The 18,646-nt window shown below is 31.5% G+C and overlaps 4 protein-coding genes and 1 long non-coding RNA gene across 5 annotated transcripts; 3 read left to right on the forward strand and 2 right to left on the reverse strand.

Annotated features, from left to right (window-relative positions):
- The first annotated feature begins 377 nt into the window (after window positions 1–377).
- On the forward strand, window positions 378–2,292 carry LOC105668832 (ribonuclease Y-like). The gene is made up of 5 exons (XM_012361453.2): window positions 378–618; window positions 786–907; window positions 980–1,101; window positions 1,182–1,261; window positions 1,447–2,292. Exons 1-5 carry the CDS (start codon window positions 492–494, stop codon window positions 1,581–1,583), a joined length of 588 nt encoding a protein of 195 aa, XP_012216876.2. The 5' UTR covers window positions 378–491; the 3' UTR covers window positions 1,584–2,292.
- Window positions 2,293–2,474: 182 nt separating this feature from the next.
- LOC105668831 (uncharacterized) lies at window positions 2,475–3,016 on the reverse strand. The gene is made up of 3 exons (XR_010889504.1): window positions 2,843–3,016; window positions 2,668–2,766; window positions 2,475–2,515 (listed from the first exon to the last, which is right to left on the reverse strand). It is a non-coding gene; the product is annotated as an uncharacterized lncRNA (long non-coding RNA).
- A 150-nt stretch (window positions 3,017–3,166) lies between these two features.
- MFS18 (major facilitator superfamily transporter 18) lies at window positions 3,167–6,263 on the forward strand. The gene is made up of 8 exons (XM_067352628.1): window positions 3,167–3,539; window positions 3,701–4,047; window positions 4,112–4,285; window positions 4,705–4,837; window positions 5,156–5,252; window positions 5,325–5,490; window positions 5,740–5,898; window positions 5,961–6,263. Exons 1-8 carry the CDS (start codon window positions 3,472–3,474, stop codon window positions 6,098–6,100), a joined length of 1,284 nt encoding a protein of 427 aa, XP_067208729.1. The 5' UTR covers window positions 3,167–3,471; the 3' UTR covers window positions 6,101–6,263.
- Window positions 6,264–6,389: 126 nt separating this feature from the next.
- On the forward strand, window positions 6,390–16,352 carry Dcr-1 (Endoribonuclease Dcr-1). Its single transcript, XM_012361369.2, has 23 exons — window positions 6,390–6,851; window positions 7,001–7,116; window positions 7,370–7,529; window positions 7,614–7,909; window positions 7,989–8,351; window positions 8,447–8,601; window positions 8,703–8,941; window positions 9,016–9,199; window positions 9,321–9,499; window positions 9,743–9,894; window positions 10,021–10,162; window positions 10,310–10,540; window positions 10,627–10,806; window positions 10,917–11,130; window positions 11,345–11,526; window positions 11,594–11,772; window positions 11,849–12,102; window positions 12,211–13,424; window positions 13,553–14,125; window positions 14,366–14,597; window positions 14,667–14,887; window positions 15,103–15,268; window positions 15,344–16,352. Exons 1-23 carry the CDS (start codon window positions 6,792–6,794, stop codon window positions 15,592–15,594), a joined length of 5,943 nt encoding a protein of 1,980 aa, XP_012216792.1. The 5' UTR covers window positions 6,390–6,791; the 3' UTR covers window positions 15,595–16,352.
- Nprl3 (GATOR complex protein Nprl3) lies at window positions 15,628–18,567 on the reverse strand. The gene is made up of 7 exons (XM_012361371.2): window positions 18,181–18,567; window positions 17,811–18,082; window positions 17,642–17,737; window positions 17,351–17,569; window positions 16,926–17,259; window positions 16,603–16,779; window positions 15,628–16,229 (listed from the first exon to the last, which is right to left on the reverse strand). The coding sequence occupies exons 1-7, from the start codon at window positions 18,340–18,342 to the stop codon at window positions 15,870–15,872; spliced, it is 1,620 nt and encodes a 539-aa protein (XP_012216794.1). The 5' UTR covers window positions 18,343–18,567; the 3' UTR covers window positions 15,628–15,869.
- Between the last annotated feature and the right edge of the window lie 79 nt (window positions 18,568–18,646).

Below are 18,646 nucleotides of genomic sequence, written 5' to 3' on the forward strand. Positions count from 1 at the left end.
TTGCCATACTCTTGTTTATTGTACCATTAGTGTAATACAACTTATTCCAATTAATCGTTATTTCAAGAAGCATTAAGATTAAAAAGAAAAGAAATTCAAATTTAAACGGCTGCTATAATCGCGGCAAAATTTTACGTGTTCCTAAACGCATTGAACTCTACTCGCTGCAATTCCCTTATGTAAGATTCATACTGCGTTCATTAATTAATATAGCATATTCAATATCCAATAAGAAAATTTGTTTTTTAGGGATAAGCAAAATGTTAGCTGAAACTCTTTTTCTTATTGGATATTGAATTGTTAATAGATGCAGTGTGAATCTTCCATATAAATACTTGGTTACTCATGCATCAACATCTATGTATATCTATATGTCATCGGTTTAGTTTGTCATTTGAATTTTAACTTTCTCTTCGGAGCCATAACGCATCTTACTTACTTAACGTAACTTTCGTAGATGGTTGTAGACGTTTTGTTTCGTACAAGATACAATGGAAGAAATAAGAAAATTAAAAGAAAAACATGTGAAAATAAATGTGTCAGTGCTGGAAAATTTGTTATCATCGCAGACAGAAATTACAGATGAATTTAAAAGAAAACAAGATCAACAATTAAATGGTAAACTTATTTGATATTACACATACATGTGTGTAGAGAATGTTTTTTTTGTTAAAAAAAAAATAATTTAGAAAAAATTACATTGTGTCGCTTTTATTGTGATATTTTTATAAAGTATGAATTTTTATAAAGTATGAATGGAATAACATGAATTTTGTCTTTTGCAGAAGTTGATATTAAAATTGAGCAAGCAACGTCAAAATTGGATCTTTTAAAAAAAACGCTATGTAGAGAGACTCAAATTTTGGAGCAAAAAAATAGTGAATTATCAAAACAAAATGATTATTTGGTAAATATGATGTTTTTTTGCATATTTTTTCAATCTTAGACATTCTAGGATAATTAAACTTTTTTTTTGTAGAAAGAATTAGAAACTGAGAAAAAAAAATTATTACAAGAGGTTAAACAATTGGAAAGAGAACAAAACAAATTGAAATCTGCAAAACCATCTGACAAAGATCAGCATTTGCTAGAACAAGGAATGTAAGTATCATAATGCATTATAATTGACATATTGGATGCTATTTTTATTATTATTATTGTCACTTTGTTTATTTTTATAGGAAAAAATACAAATTGTATGAAAATTTAACTAAAATACATTGGGATTATGAAACTACAAAAGATGGTACTGTTGAAGGTTGTATCCTTTTTTTTATTATTCATAATCTGTGTAATTTATTTTAAATACAGCAGATATATTTGTATATTCAATACATTAATTTTTTCCTCATCAATAGTTGGGATAAATTATGGTATAGAAAATTTTACAAGTGTAAAAGCATATTTGCAGACAAAACAATAACAAATCCTTAACTCTAAATACAGATGTAACAAACAAAAGTGATTATATCCATCATTTTTCTTACAAAGCTCAAGAGATTGGTGACAAATTACATGATTCTCTATGGCATGAAATATATTTATCTACTAGTAAGGCTGAAACTGAAAACAAAAATGTCTAACCAAAACACTTTGACTAATATTAATATCTAAATAATTTATGTATAATATATAAACAAAGTATTTAATCTTAATTTTTCCATTTTGCAATATATTGAGGATTTACACTTGATCATCGATTAATCAAACTGTTATCTTATATGAAGTTATAAAAATAAAAGTATATATCATATTTATATGGCTAGCTGTTTAAGATATGTTTGTAGTAAGACCTATAATTTGTGATGAAAAGAAATAGACTCCTTTTAAGTTTCAATTTTACTCATGGTCTCATTTATTCTTATTAAGAATATAATGGTCTATAAACAGCTGTATCAGGTTTTAGGCTTACAAGTTAAAAGATTAAAAGCATGACTTGTATAATGGAACGTATAATAGATAAAAAGTATGCATAATCCTATCATTATAAAGGTACTTGCAGTGCAGAAAAGAACGCAGCTTAAAATACTTGCGCCAATAGCCAATACTGTAACTGAAAATATAATACACACTTGCAAGAATGTAGCAAATTTTATAACAAAGACAGAAATATTATTTCTCACCTTGAATCATCATAAAACCAACAAAGGCGAATACAGCACTGACAATAGCAAATATAATAAATAGAATAATAGGTGCTAATAGTGACGCCACAGCAACAAAGGTAGCCACTTGCAGAAATGGATTATGAGCAAGTTGCTCTTTAAATTTGAGAATGTATGTATGAACGTTGCAGTGCTGTAAAAATGCTTGCCATTTTTTGACATATTCTTCGCCTGTAGAATTAAATTATTAATTCTTATTTTTATTATTTTTTTAGAGCTCTTAATCTTTTAAGATTGTAAAAAGTGAAAAAATATTAAAAAATATAATACATATGATATATTTTTGACATAATAGCATAAGCATACTTACAATTTATAATTGTTGAATTATACATGATGTTATTCTCTGCCTGAAGTAAAATAATTTTTGCTTATTCATCTTAAATTGATGATAACAAAAAAAATTAAGAAAATGATGACATTCTAATCAATTGCTTAATATCAAATGGACATTGATGACAATCTGGAAAATGTTTTTGAAAAAAAGTTATATTCAATTTACCTGTGTCATTTGTCTCTTGGATTTTTAAAATGTTAATTTGTAAATCCTGTTAATTTCACACACATCATGACTTGCATATACTGTAAATTGAATGTGGTGCTTAAAAAGAGAAATAATTACATATTTAGTTTTTGTGCATAATAAAGACTTCTTTAGACAATGAAATAACATTTACTTAGGTTTAAAAATTTAGTTTATAAACTAGAGTGTTGTATTTAATCACATTTTACAGATAACACATTAAAATATCAATGTTTCCATTCCACTTTTGTTTTCTCCATTTTTTTATTCGCATATCGTAAAGGTCAATCCAAATGGATTTGCATAGCCGTACAAAACGCGGAAGAAATCAAACCGAATAGCGATAGTGAATCTTATTGAACGTTTAGTATATTATGAATAAGTTGAGCACCTCTATTTTAGAAGAAAAGAACAGCATAAGTCAAAGATAGCTTTTTGTCGCACAGGTTTTCTGTTAATTGTCAATTCCATGCTACAAAATGAAATACTCGATTTAATTATTTATGTAACGTGATGTAACGTTACTTTTGTAAATTCGAGTCAACTTAGAAAATTTTGGAACTAAGATTTTATCAAAAAAAGGATAAGAAAATGAGCACACTCGATGTGATGTTCGAGTATGTATGCAAGCATAAACAGAAGTTAGTAATTGGCTGCACATACATTGCTTGTTAAGTACATGTGCGAGACAGTGTGGCGTGTTTTGACAGAACATCGATAATAGCCGATGTTCTGATATGGAAATTAAAACGACCACCGATGAGCTAAACAAGTCGATGAAAAATGCGACTGCAGATCTCGCAGGGTGTCCTACCGGACACGGTTGACAGAATCAGCTCGTCCTGGTCTAGGTGTGTATGGTTATAAAGATGTCAAATATATGTATATATCGATAGAATTTGCATATATTATATGAAATGTCAAAATATTAATTTAGTATAAGTGTGATTTTAGTCTTAAAAAATGCATGTTCTTAAAAATGTACATAAAAACTTTTATTTATGTTATTTAGAAAAGAGAGACGAAAATGGTTCCTATCATTGTTATGTGGTACCTGTCTGATATATGCCACACGGACATCTCTTCCTTTACTCATGCCTATTGTTAGCAAGGAAAGACACTGGTCAAAGCCTGACTCTGGTATAATACTGTCAAGTTTTTTCTGGGGATACACATTGACGCAAGTGGCCAGCGGCTATATTAGTGATAGAATTGGTGGACACAAAGTATTATGGATATCTGCTCTGGGTTGGTCAACGACAACTTTCTTTATGCCAGAGATCATAGAATTTTTTTCAAGTGATGATTCTTCTATTTTCCTTATTGTAATGTTGAGAATAGTGAATGGAGCATTTCAAGGTAACTTTTATATTATACTGCTAAATTCAAAGTAATCTGGAATAACAATGCCTGTCACTTGCAGGAATGCATTTTCCTAGCATGATTAGTTTGATCAGCCAACGTATGCACGAAGTGGAACGTGCCTCCTTTTTTAGCTTATTAACATCAGGATCTGCTCTAGGCACGTTACTCACTGGGTCCTTAGGATCATATCTTTTGGAGAATTATAACTGGATGACTGTATTTCGAATATTAGGTACAGTGCAATTTATATATGATAAAAGTCAAATATTAAGGGAGTGGCAGATTTAGTATTTACTATAAATACAAATTTCGAGAAATGTTGATTAAAGCAAAAGTATGTTTTATTAAATATAAAAAAATAATTATGAAATATTCAGAAAATTTAATTTTAAAGATTTTGTTTAAACTTTAAAAATTAATGAAAAATATGCTCAAAAATTAATATTTTATTAATTTAATCCTTTATCTCTCTCTGATATGTCCATAAAATTTTTTTATACAAAATTTAAAGCTTGTAACTCAGTATACAAATTATATACAGAATGTTCTGTATAGATTTATTTAATAGTTGATCTTGTCTCTCTGTTAATTGCATTTCTTTTCAAACTGAAGGGAAATACATCTGTGGTGCTTACTAATTTACTGATGTAGGGGGCATGAGTTTGGCATGGACAGCCTTATTAAGCTACCATATCCTGCCATTCAAGGAAAGAGCAGCTTCTACTAAGTCGACCACTAACTATACTTTGCCTTGGTTCAAGCTTCTGTCAAAACCTCCATTCTGGTAACAATCATAGTGCATGGAACTGTAATATCTTCTTGAGGGTCAGAAGCATAAGATAAAATATTTTCTTTATATTTACTTTTCTATAGATATTAATAATTTCTAATTATGATAGTGTATTCGAAAATAACGAGAACATTATTATAAATTATGTTTTAGCTTTTGCTTACTTAAATGCTTGTACTTAAGAAATTTACTTCTGTTCATTACTCAGTTCTCAATTCCTTAACTATGAAAATTGCAAAAGATATTGTACCATAAATTTTTATAAATAATATTGTATTGTCTATTCTTAACTGTTTTAATTATGATTTTCAGGTCTTGTGTTATTGGACATGCTTGCCAAAATAACTGTTTCTTTGTGTTACTTTCATGGATGCCTACATATTTTCATGACAATTTTCCTGATGTCAAGGTAACTTTGTTATTTCATTTTCATTCAGTGTCATTCTTTAAGAAAATTTGAATTTAAGAATAAATTAAACAGGTTTGGATTGTAAATATGGTACCATGGTTATCGATGCTACCTTGTACATTCTTGGGAAAAGCTCTGTCAGAAAAAATAATTAAAGCTGGTTATTCTGTGACTGTGACACGCAAAACAATTCAAACAATCTGTTTTATCACTGAAATTGGGAGTCTTTTGCTGTTGAGTAAGTAAAATATTTAATTATTCTTTTTTTTAAGTCTCGGAAGTATGTGTTATACTGCAGTACAGTTATAATATTTAATTTTTATATTATGTACTGTTATTGTACATTATTATGTAATAATTTGTTTTTTATACAATTTTTCTTTAGTTTTGATATTTTAATAGCATTGGGAATAAATATCAATTTTTAAGTCTTATTAGTAATTGTCGAATAGAATAAAAAACAAACTCATAAATCGATTGTTTGCAGCAAAAGTGGAAAGTTTTCAAAGCGCAATATTGTGTCTTGCATTTATTATTGGTGGTTCAGGCTTTCACAATAATGCAATCGCTGTGAATCCATCGGATCTTGCACCAAAACATTCTGGCAGTGTATTTGGTCTGATGAATACTGTTGGTGCAATACCTGGTATGTGTGTAGGTGATATAGTCCATTATATTAATGAATAACATAACGTTCTACTTTTTCAGGTTTCCTCGGCGTATATTTTTGTGGATACATCTTACATGTGACACACAGCTGGCCAGTTGTTTTCTTATTTATTGCTATTATTGATGCAATAGGATGCATAATATATTTATTATTTGGCTCAGGTCAAGCAATTATATGAATTATATTCTATATGGACTCGTGGCCAAATGTACATTAAACAAATTTATCTTTACTTTTGAGAAAAATTGCTCTATAGAACACTATAAATGGTGCTGCTCAATTATTACAAACATAATGTGATTCAGCATTTCGGGCTTAAAATAAAAAAATGTGAATTCGTAGTTTCTACTCTCTTAATAACCTTTTAATAAATATCCTGCATTATATAATAGATTATTATATTATATTAAAGATATTTTTTAGAGATTTTCGTTTAAAAATGTATTTATTTAAAAAGAATAAAGTCAGAGGTCGTATATAGAGAATCAAAAGTACAAATCCATTATGCAAATTGGAATCTTTAGAAAATAAAATTTTCCTAGACATCCGACATCATATATTAAGTTGGAAGCAGTGGCTATGAATCTAGAACTTTACGTTTCTATCGTAGGATGTCTCTGAAGTCGTACATAACTCACACAACATTGAGTCATACATGTGTATAGTTCAGTGATGTATTGTGTATGTGTGTTGTGTGTAGTTTAACCTAACTTGATCTTAAATTTCAAACTCATAAGTGTAATCACGCAAACAACAGACTTTCAGTGCGAGTGCTTTGCGAACTTTTTATTATTACTAAATATTAAGAAATTAGTAATTATTAGGAAATCGTTATTGTGAACAATAATTATAAAGAAGCTGTAGGTTCCATGGCATTTCCACTAAATGATCAGGTCTACACAAAGTCCTTTACTCCAAGAGAGTACCAGGTATATTATTTTAACAGAAAAAATATAACTTGAAAACAGAAGGTTGAGAAATAAAGAAATTATAAAAATATATATTAAAAATTCTACACATGAATAATTATGCTAATTAGTATATTATTTATCCTTATATAACTTGGTGATTGTTGTAGGTAGAGCTTCTTTACGCAGCAAAACAAGAAAATATAATTGTATGTTTGGGAAAAAATTCTGAGCAAACTTTTCTTGCTATAAAATTAATTCAAGAGTTTGCTACCAATAATAGAAGGTAACAATAAAGATATGTTTCTATTTGGTTGAACATATTATATTTAAAGATTGAGACACTTATGAAAACATTGAATGTTATGAGATATTTGTGGCAAGATTTAAATGTAGAAATATTTTTTTATGTAGAAATATGAAACTTTTATATATCATATTCTTTAAGGCAAAATATGTTAATCTACAAATTAAATATTAAATTTATATGTAATATTTGTTAAAATATCACATATATATGAATTTCTTTATCTATGCAGATTGATAAGTGATGGTGGAAAACGAGCAATATATATATTAAATGATGAAGAAAAGTGTACAATAATAGGAACTTATATAAAACAATTAACAGATTTGAAAGTATTAGCATGTGATTGTGGTGTAGATAAGGAATTTGCTGACAATTTTGAAAGTTTTCATGTAAGTAAAAATATTTGTTTAAATAAATCACAGGTAATATTATTGAATTAAAATATTTTTTTTATTATCTTATTTTACATCTAGGTGTTAGTCGGAACACCAAAAGTTTACGCACAATTAATATCAGAAAACAAAATTTTACCGTTTCACATAAGTCTAGTCATAGTGGATGAGTGCCATAAGTCTATTGAAGACAGCAATTTAAAGTTTGTTCTTCGAACTTTTTTATTGTGCAACAATGTTCCTAGAATAATTGGATTAGCGGTACCAGTGTTTAATTTGACAGAAGAGCCTGGAAGATTGGGCCTAGAAGTAGAAAAAGTAGAGGCTGCCTTTCAGTGTAGAGTAGAAACGACTAATGATATTCTTTCAATAATACGGTAAGTTTGATCATTTAATAATTTATTGACTTCTTACAAACTACGAAATAGTGTGTAACAATGTAAAAATTATTTGCAGTTATAGTCCAAAACCAAGAGAGTACGTTGTGGAATATGCTAGGGAAGAAAAGGAAGATTTACGCAGTAAACTTGAAAATTGCGTGCTACATGCCATTGAGTTTTTACGCGATCATCGATATGATCCAATGGAGATTTACACCGAGGAATTTTATGAGGATATTCAGAAAATTCCTGATCCCATACAAAAGCCCTTCGAGATGATGCAGGATTTTTTGCATATATTAGAAACTCTAGGACCATGGTGTGCAGATCGCGCTGCTTTAGCATTATTAATTTTAACAGAAAAATTGAAAATCAAAACTCCTTATGAGAGGCATTATCTTTTATTAAATATGATGACATCTGTTTTTATAAAAATTCGGTAAGAATTTGGTTATCGTAATAGTAACATTGATATTTACTCGTGACAATATTAAGGAGTTTAATAATCATCAATATTAAAATTACGATTTTCAGTGCTCTTTGTGATAATGAATTTCAACACTTATCGGAGAAAGAAAGGATATATCAATATAGCACTCCAAAAGTTCATCGACTATTACAAATTTTAAAAACTTATACTCCTTTTTATATGAAAGAAACTAAGAGTCCAGAGAAAAAGACAAATACTGGTAAAAATCTTTTCTATATATTACGAAGAGCATAATATATTCTAATGGATGTTTTAAAATATGCTATATTTTTTCTCTTTCTTTCTCTCTCTTTGTTTCAGAGATTAATTCTAAAAATTGTATTACAAAAAGTGACAAAGACATTTCTTTCCCGAGAAATCAAGAAAAACAAGCACCATTAAAAAGATTCGGAAATAATTGGAAATCTAACGATGACAATTACAAAAAGACATCCAAGTCACAACGTTACTTATGCAGTAGTGCGGATCCTGATTTACTTTGTGGAGTAATTTTTGTGGACAAAGGGTTCACAGCTAAAGTTTTGTTTTATTTATTAAGTGTATGTATAAGTCTCTCTTCTTATTATATAATAAATATAACATATATTTAATTGCTAATTTGAATATATTACAGGAAATAAGTAAGCATGACGAAGATTTGCATTTTTTATCACCTCTTTATACAATTGAAAGAAATACTGACGAGGTTGGTTATTCGAGGGATTTAGAAATGGAACATAGGAAACAGGAAGAAGTTTTAAAGCGATTTAGAATTCATGAATGTAATTTATTGATTGCAACTTCAATTTTGGAAGAAGGTTTGTAAGACTTTATTGTTTTTACACTGGTATACAGTACTCTTAAAAAATAAGATTTCAAAATAAATTTAGAATCTAAAAATAAAACTTATTTGACAGTTTTGTATGTTGTTTTTCATAGGCATTGACATTCCAAAATGTAATTTTGTGATGAGGTACGACTTTCCGAAGAATTATCAGTCGTACATACAGTGCAAGAGTAGGGCAAGAGCGATGGATGCTTTGCATGTATTATTGGTACCACAAAAAGCATCTAAAGAATTTATATGGCAGTTAGCTCAATATCAATATATAGAAAAGGTATAACCTGTGGCACTCAATTTTATGTCAAAATCTGTCTTGTGAAATTTCAGCTTTTTGTAAACCTGGTATTCTGGCTTATCTTTCCAAGTTACAACATTGTGCATACGTTTTATTTAATTTATTCACGAAATACTCGTCAGTGCGTACCAGTTTTATTATCACTCTTTAATATGATTCATTATTTATGTTAATCTCAATCATAAAACATAATGGAAGAACATGCCGTGTTTGTTTTTGTAGACTTTATTATTAAAATGTTCTAATAAAGAACTAACTGAGGAGGAAGAGAATGAAGCAGACATGTACGCTGCGATGATACCACATTACAAACCACTTGATGGCGATGATGCCCCCAAAGTGACTTTTAATTCTGCTATTTCATTGGTTAATAGGTAATGCAACATTTTGTGTTATTAGCAATTAGCGAAATGTAAATAAGTATTGTTAAGAGCTATCTAGTTATTAATCAATTCATGTTCTAATACAACCAGAGATAACTAATATTTTTAATCATACAGGTATTGTGCAAAATTACCTAGCGATACTTTCACGAGATTAACACCAGAGTGGTCGATTGAAGCCGTTGATATTCACAATACGCAGATGTATACCTGTTCTTTACGGCTTCCCATAAACTCACCACTGAAATATGTAGTTACGGTAAGTAGTTTAGCTCGACAAAAATCTTTTTGTTTTTTTAATTTCTATTTATTCAGATAAAACACATCTCGTAATTTTGGAATATCTTGTGTAAGGAATTATATTTTATAATAACATAATGATATATTTTTTTTTATTGAATTCCAGTCTTACCCAATGCCGAATAGAGCGATGGCGAGACGTATGGCTGCCTTGCAAATGTGCATCGACCTACATCGCGAAAACGAGATAGATGATAATTTGTTGCCTATCGGAAAGGAGAACTTTAAAGCCAAGCCTGAAGATGTTGAAGTACCTGCTTCACCAGATGAAAGTAGAGCTGACTTTTCAGAAGCTAGACCTGGAACGACAAAACGCAGACAATACTATTATAAGAAGGTTCCGCTTGTTTTTCTGTCAAAATCTGTCATTCTTTTCTATCGCTTTACAAGTAGTTACATGAAATTCGTGTTATCCTCTTTTAGACAGCTGAAGCATTAACGGATTGTAGACCAATAATTGGAATACCATCTTATTTATATCACATTAATATGGTATTAAGTTGTCCACTGCCTGAGGAACAAAATACACGAGGCAGACGCATTTACCCACCTGAAGAATCGGCTATTGGATTTGGCATACTTACGTCGAAGGAAATACCTAAGGTAATATTTTGTTAGATTTGTTTTTGAGCTTTCTGGTTGTTATATTATTTTTCTTTAAGAAGCATAATGTTTTTAACACATATTTTAATACAAATCATTATCTTTTACAGTTGTGTCCATTTCCTATTTATACTAGGTCGGGTGAGGTTCATGTGCAATTAAAACTTAGTAAGCAGACTGTAATTTTGGACGAGGTTCAGATAGAAAGAGTTGATACTTTTCTTAATTATACCTTCACAAACGTCTTGAGATTACAAAAGTATCTGATGCTCTTCGATCCAAACACTTCAGAGAATTCATACATAATTGTGCCAGTAAAAATATGTAAGTATACACGCTTAGAAATTAGAAGAGAGTGTAAGTTTAGAAATTTCTTTAGATTTCTTTAGATTCTTAGAAGTCTCTGATAGAAAGATGTGAAACATGGCTGCAATTTTTTGTCGAAATATGTGAAATTTTCATTATCAACTCGTGTTTTTAAATAATGATATTTATGTTTGTGTGATGCCTCTGAAGTCTAATTTTTTATTTCATTCAGTTACAACAGAAGAAGGGTCAGATGTTAGTGTGGACTGGGATTTTCTGGAATGCATTTATCAGAATCAAAATGCGGTGCCAACCAAAGTTCCAGAAGAAGATAGGAAAAATTTCAACTTTGATCCATCCAAATATTATGACGCTGTAATCATGCCATGGTACAGGAGTCAAGACCAACCACAGGTATATATTTCAGTGCTTCAAGTATAAGCTGAAATCTTTTGTACATTTTATCTTATTCTTCTTCCAGTACTTTTATGTAGCGGAAATCTGCACGAACCTAAATCCGAAGTCTTCTTTTCCCGGACACGACTATAGCACTTTCGAAGAATATTATTTGAAGAAATACGGTATACAAATACAGAATCTAGAGCAGTCGTTGTTAGATGTGGATCACACATCGGCTAGATTAAATTTTTTAACTCCTAGGTAAGATCTGTGTAAAGCAGCTGTTTTATCGAGTCAACCATTCTTTGGATAACACGTAATAAATTATTTACTTCAGATATGTTAATCGCAAAGGCGTCGCGTTGCCTACGAGTAGTGAGGAAACCAAACGCGCAAAGAGAGAAAATTTAGAGCAAAAGCAGATTCTCGTTGCTGAATTATGTGCTATTCATCCTTTCCCAGCGTCTTTATGGAGACAAGCGGTCTGCTTACCGTGCATACTGTATAGAATTAATGCTCTGTTACTTGCTAATCAAATACGATGTCAAGTTGCACAAATGATAAACTTGGGGCAAGAGAATTTGAGATCAGGTGCATATATAAATTTATGTATACAAAACACATATTTTTCGAGAAGAACATATTTCAGTGAAAATAAAATTTAGGAACAGCTATTATATTAAAACATTTTTATTTCAGATTTTGAATGGCCAGCGCTAGATTTTGGATGGAGCTTGGCGGAAGTGTTGAAAAAATCGAAGGAAACGGAAAAGACAAAGCAGACCAAAAATGACAACGCACAAAGCAACTCATCGACCAACAACGCGAACAATGTAGATTCCAATAAATGCCAAAACACTGATCAAGATGCAAATAATATGCAAATTGCATTGTGCAATGAGACTGAGAAGCTAATAGAGCAGGAATCCGACAATACAACGACTGATCAAGCGGAAGAAGAGATTGCCGACGATCAAAAAGATGATGAGTTGGAAATCGGCACATGGTCGAACGATATGGCGTGGTCGAGTGACATGACAATTAAATCTATAGATTATGATGACGATAATCTGAAATCATTCCCCCTAAATGTGACGGTTTTGCCGCAAGATTTCGGTTGGAATGATATACGATATGGCTCGCCAACATGTGAATCTGATTTCGACGGTTACGAATCGGATGATATGTACAGCGATGGTTTTGCCGATACGTCCGACGAAAGCGAGGACGAAAGCAGAGGCCTAAAGATTTCTTACATGGGGGAGAATATCGCCGAAGCTGTGGAGGATGAAAAACAAATATGTAAGCAGGAGATCAACAAGAAGATCTTGGACCTTTTAGAGACAGAGAAGAATTTTGACAATAATTTCTGGTTGTACACGGAAAAGGATGAGGAATTGTTACTCGCGAAACATAAGGACGCTCATTACGAGTTCGCCAAGAAGAAGGAATGCGACATAATGAACGACGGTACCTTCATATCTTGTAATTCTGAAATTACGATTAAGAGGAAGAACTCGTTGAGTTGCCAAACCGACAGAAAGCAACCGAATTATACACATAAGGATTATATCGAAACTGTTGTAAAGAAATTTACGGATGAAGTATTGAATAAGAAACTCGCGGAATCTACTCAAGTAGTAAAGAAAGAGATTAACAAGCTAGAGGAAGTAAATTATTTAGATAGCGGTCTTTTCAGCTTCGATTATCAACCAGAATTGAAAAATCATTCGGGGCCAAGTCCGAGTTTAATTCTGCAGGCTTTAACAATGTCTAATGCGAACGACGGCATTAATCTAGAGCGATTGGAGACGATCGGCGATTCATTTCTTAAGTATGCTATAACTACATATTTGTATTGCACATATGACAATATCCACGAAGGGAAACTTAGCCATTTAAGATCGAAACAGGTATGGCGACAGGCTTGCTGTTAAATGTTATCAAATGTTATTTAGCTACTACTTATACTTTCTGTGTGCGTATATGCGTGCGTGCGCGCATGCATGTGTGTATTCTTCAAATTGCCAATCTGTTTTAGGTTAGCAATTTAAATCTTTATAGACTTGGGAGGCAGAAAATGCTTGGCGAGAGTATGATAGCGACCAAGTTTGAGCCGCATGATAACTGGCTGCCCCCTTGTTATTACGTACCTAAAGAGCTGGAGCAAGCACTGATCGAATCTGGCGTTCCTTCCGCTCTGTGGAATCAAGCTGATATCCCCACCTTGCAAGCTGTAAATCCCACCGAAATAACTCAACTTGTGAAAGAGACTGAGGAGAAGCTTGTGATTATGAAAAGCGAATTGGATAAAAACGAAAGCAGGCTGTCGAACAACTTGGATAATCTGCGATGCTTCATACCTTATAATTTAATTACGCAGCATAGTATCCCGGATAAAAGTATCGCAGATTGTGTCGAAGCTTTAATAGGAGCGTACTTAATTGCATGCGGACCCCGCGGAGCGCTTCTATTCATGACTTGGTTGGGAATTCATGTTTTGCCCACTGAAGAAATTTGCGCGATACGGGAAGACGAGCCGGAAGAGAGAATACCTGGTAGTACACCATATACGAAGGGAACTAATAAGCATGGTGAAACTACTTGGACGCAAGTGAGTAATTAGTTCCTCAGCTTTTTCAGAATTAACGATAAAGCAGAGACGCAGCATTCTTTGGAATCGATTTCCATTAGTGACAACAAACTAATGGTCTTTGAATTGATTCACTAACAATAAAAGACAATTTTTGCACATAAAATTTCACAAGCAAAAAAAAACATCTTCGTCGCATTCCGCTTTTAGGTTTCATGTTATGTTTGAATTAATTATGGTTTTTCATATCAAAATTTTCAGATTTGTTACGGGAAATTGGAAGAACCGCAAAATCCATTACTCCGATACATTCCCGATCCAGAGAGTGAATTGTATATGATGCTCGACGGGTATGAAGAACTGGAAAAAAGTATAGGATATAAATTTCATGACAGTAGTTATTTATTGCAAGCATTCACGCACGCATCCTATCAACCAAACAGATTAACGGATTGTTATCAACGTTTGGAATTTCTTGGTGATGCTGTGTTAGGTAAATTTCTCGTCAAGCTTTGCCATTAAACTGTAAATAACATCTAATATTAAAATTATATATTTTTAGATTATTTAATAACTAGACATTTATACGAGGATTCCCGACAACATTCGCCGGGTGCTCTAACAGATTTAAGATCTGCTTTAGTCAATAACACGATATTCGCTTCTTTAGCTGTGAGATGCGGATTTCATAAATATTTCCGTCATCTTTCTCCTGGACTGAGCGTAGTGATAAATCGCTTTGTTAGAATGCAGGAAGAAAATGGACATTCCATTAGTGAGGAGGTACAAAATATTGTTATAAACACGAAATACAGGAAATTAACTTTTATCGTTAAGATTTCAATGAAAAAGTATCAAATTTAAAAGCGTAAAATATAAAAACAATAGTGATTAATCTATTTAATTCTGTTCATCTTTCCTTTTGATTTACATACGTATTTATATTTATAATAACGTTATAATAACAAATATATTTAATAATAAATTATCATTTTTAGTACTATTTGATTGGCGAAGAAGAATGCGAAGAAGCCGAAGATGTAGAAGTACCGAAGGCATTGGGTGATGTTTTCGAATCATTAGCTGGTGCTATCTACTTGGACAGTGGAATGTCTCTTGATGCAGTGTGGAGCGTTTATTATACAATAATGAAATCAGAGATTGGTAATATATACTTCATTTAAAACAAATACTTAAATTTTCATAAGAAATTATATTTAAAATATTATGCAATTGCAGAACAATTTAGCACAAATGTTCCCAAGTCTCCAATACGTGAACTACTGGAATTGGAACCGGAAACGGCAAAGTTTGGAAGGCCCGAGAAATTGGCCGACGGCCGTAGAGTTCGAGTAACTGTAGACGTGTTCGGGAAGGGGTCCTTTAAAGGAATCGGACGAAATTACAGAATCGCAAAGTGTACGGCAGCTAAGTGCGCTTTAAAGAAGTTAAAAAGCAAAATACAGACCTATCCGAGACAGAAGCTGTGACAAAGTTTGTAATTAATAAAAAAAAACGGAGAATATATAGCAAAATTTTTTATTTAAGACAAATGTTGACACGTATACATCTTATTGTGTTCATGAAGGTACTTACGAATTTACAACATTAAAGGTAATCTTTTTCAACTGGTTATAAACGTTATATCACAATGTTTCATTATTCGAGCTTCATCGTGTTAAAAAATTGCATTCACAATTAGCAAAATGGATATAAGAGATTTTTAGTTAGGTTCTCTTTCCGGCGGACTTGTACAGAATTAAAATCAAGAATCCAACTGATTATAAAAGAGTGCTATGGCGGGATCCTCGCACTCGGAAGTCATCAATACATCCCGAAACTTGTCGAGAAGTTGTAGCAATTGAGATCGACGAATGTTCTCTAAATACATAATCTCTTCCAGGTGATAACCGCCATTAAAGTAGCCAAGACGGCACAGTCTGTCGAGTAATTTTCTATCGTCAGAGGGAATATCGTAATCTTCCGATTGATAGTCGTATAATGTGTCTTCTTTATCTTCGAGCGATAATTCCTCTTTGATTTCGGTTGGCGTGTCATTTAAACTCCATGTGCTTTCACTTTCTTCTATCGCGCTTATATCACACGTTTCCTGATCTTTCATATCCTAAAACAAACGTAACATATATGAACAGAAACATATGGAAAATCTTGGAACAAACTTACGAAAAAAAGACTGCAATATGTATCAGCAAATAAATTAAGATCGGGTCATAACGACCTGCGGGTAGATGGATCCTTTTATATTTTTTCTCCTCTCCATTTAATTGTATTTATATTTACAATTTATCAAAATTATATTGAATAAGATTATATTATTTTTTGCATGAATCAAATTGTAATATTAATTTTTTCTTATTTACAAATTGGTAAATTTTGCCAATATATTCAGAAATGTGTCTTTTATATCCGAATAATTTTCCACTTGACAATAAGAACGAATAATGTATACACATTAATAGCAATTAGTTGTGGCTTACTAGTAATAAACGTTCATATGCTGTTGGTATATATCGCACGTATGTATGCAACTGTAGGAGCAAATGGTTCTTCAATAGCCATATGATTATCTTTACTAATTGCGTTTGCTGCTGTGGCTGGCTCAGAGGATTCAACTTTTGGCTAATGGAAGTTGGTAAGGAGAAATCGCTAATCACCTGCGGAAATCAAATAAAATGCTTGTAAAAATTTTATCAGTATCTTGTCAATATAATAAAGTCTTATTTATACATTACATATTCATTAGTTTAAGATCAAATAAGTTTAAACATTGATAAAAATAAAAAAAAATTGATCTACATACTTGAAGTAAACAAACTCCTGGGAATTGTTCAGAGAAAGAATCCAATAGTTGACTGGTCAAAACAGCATCAGGAGAAACGACATAGACGTTGCTTTCACAAAGTGGATAAATTATCGTAGCCTTTGCCCAATAAACTAAATGGCCAGTTAATTGAAACACCTGTGCAAGTGTCAGATCTGAATCTGCTGCTAGAGTTTGTAGACTTTTTAACGGATTGTACATCTGAATTAAACGTTTTAGTGCTGGAGAGCAGTCAATTTGCAAAGATTCTAGTAACTCTAATGGCTCAGTTAATAAAAGTATGCCATGGTAAGGTCTCAAATTGTTTAAACATCTGTAAAACAATTATGATAATAACTAAACATTTAAAATTGTAAACAAATTGTATAAAAAATTCAATTTTTAATAATTGATATATAACATACCTGTCTATAATTTCAGGATCAATGAGTAAACCCTTTTTATGCGATTGATGAACTTTTTGAGGAAGACAAAAGCGCACTTGGATCCATTTATTGATCATAATACTAACTATGCCAGAAGTACTGAGATTACTAAACACAGACTTTAAACCACGAGCAAGTGAGCTTCTTTGAAGGATTAATTCATATGGTAGTTCATCGCAATCGCTTTCACCCTCAGATCTAAGCATGCAGTATGTACTTAAAACACCATATGACTTTATAAAGCAAAAGAATAGGAATTATTTCGTTTACCTCCCAGCAATTTCATCATGTGTAGAAACCATTATCTTTATTTCGTCTGTGAGAAAACCACATCTTTTTTCTTCATGTCTCAGTGCTATGCCTAATCTAAGCATATTATAATTTTATATTTACTTTTGTATGTTGTAAATACTTTGTACATATATAGAAATAATATTACCTTTTACTAAGATCATAGTAACATTTTACTATTGAATGATTTGCTTGTGCTTGCAGTGCAAAGACTATATTGAAAAGCATAGAGGAATTTACTTCTTTTAAACCACGAGATGGGACTAGAGTTGGATGTCCAACAAAGCGAACATCATTTACCTTTAATTCAAATTTCTGCTCACATAATTCTGGTTTTACAGCGAATAAAGTAGATAGTACTTCATCTGTTAAACCAGTTAGATTCCCATTACTTATATTTGATGTTGCAAGTGGTAAAGACTGTTGAAAAAAATAGAATTCACGATTAAATAATTATTACATATTGTAAATAATAGAATTTAAAATAACTGAATACAAAAAATATTTTCTTTAAATACCTGCAACAAGTCTTCTGTATTAGTTAATGAATAAGGATTCTTTCGTTTAGTGCACTGATTTGAATCTCTTACATGGTTTGTTACATGTGGATACCGAAACAACAATCTATCACCCTTACTATCGCTTTTTACCAAAATTATACTTAGCGGATTAATTCCCATGTTTTTAATTGATAGCACAGGTTTAGTATTTTTTTTTTATTTAATAATTTAAATAAAATGTCACTAACATTTCTTCATACTTTTTGACATAGATTTTTCAGTCTCACACAGCAGTTTCACCAGGTCTCACGCATGATAACTTGTTAGATGAACAAAAAAATTTATTTGTTTGATTTATCTTTGACTTGTATCATAACCTCGATTTTAGTAGCGAAAATAGACTCAAACCAGTTTTAGCCAAGACTCAAACCATTTGGCTAAAATTGTTCGAGTTTTCAAGTTGCATCATATGATGGCGCTTTAG

Source organism: Linepithema humile, chromosome 3, assembly GCF_040581485.1.
Source record: "Linepithema humile isolate Giens D197 chromosome 3, Lhum_UNIL_v1.0, whole genome shotgun sequence".
NCBI lineage: Eukaryota > Metazoa > Arthropoda > Insecta > Hymenoptera > Formicidae > Linepithema > Linepithema humile.

What these genes read in the sequence shown, in the direction of transcription:
- LOC105668832 (XM_012361453.2), top strand. Translation starts at nt 492, where the DNA reads ATGGAAGAAATAAGAAAATTAAAAGAAAAACATGTGAAAATAAATGTG. An exon ending in ACAAGATCAACAATTAAATG is followed by an intron (nt 619 to 785) that starts GTAAACTTATTT and finishes TGTCTTTTGCAG; the next exon opens with AAGTTGATATTAAAATTGAG. An exon ending in CATTTGCTAGAACAAGGAAT is followed by an intron (nt 1,102 to 1,181) that starts GTAAGTATCATA and finishes TTATTTTTATAG; the next exon opens with GAAAAAATACAAATTGTATG.
- MFS18 (XM_067352628.1), top strand. Translation starts at nt 3,472, where the DNA reads ATGCGACTGCAGATCTCGCAGGGTGTCCTACCGGACACGGTTGACAGA. An exon ending in TGGGAGTCTTTTGCTGTTGA is followed by an intron (nt 5,491 to 5,739) that starts GTAAGTAAAATA and finishes GATTGTTTGCAG; the next exon opens with CAAAAGTGGAAAGTTTTCAA. An exon ending in TACTGTTGGTGCAATACCTG is followed by an intron (nt 5,899 to 5,960) that starts GTATGTGTGTAG and finishes CTACTTTTTCAG; the next exon opens with GTTTCCTCGGCGTATATTTT.
- Dcr-1 (XM_012361369.2), top strand. Translation starts at nt 6,792, where the DNA reads ATGGCATTTCCACTAAATGATCAGGTCTACACAAAGTCCTTTACTCCA. An exon ending in TTACTCCAAGAGAGTACCAG is followed by an intron (nt 6,852 to 7,000) that starts GTATATTATTTT and finishes TGATTGTTGTAG; the next exon opens with GTAGAGCTTCTTTACGCAGC. An exon ending in GGAGTCAAGACCAACCACAG is followed by an intron (nt 11,527 to 11,593) that starts GTATATATTTCA and finishes TTCTTCTTCCAG; the next exon opens with TACTTTTATGTAGCGGAAAT.
- Nprl3 (XM_012361371.2), bottom strand. Translation starts at nt 18,342, where the DNA reads ATGGGAATTAATCCGCTAAGTATAATTTTGGTAAAAAGCGATAGTAAG. An exon ending in ATACAGAAGACTTGTTGCAG is followed by an intron (nt 18,083 to 18,180) that starts GTATTTAAAGAA and finishes TTTTTTCAACAG; the next exon opens with TCTTTACCACTTGCAACATC. An exon ending in CATATGAACGTTTATTACTA is followed by an intron (nt 16,230 to 16,602) that starts GTAAGCCACAAC and finishes CGTTTGTTTTAG; the next exon opens with GATATGAAAGATCAGGAAAC.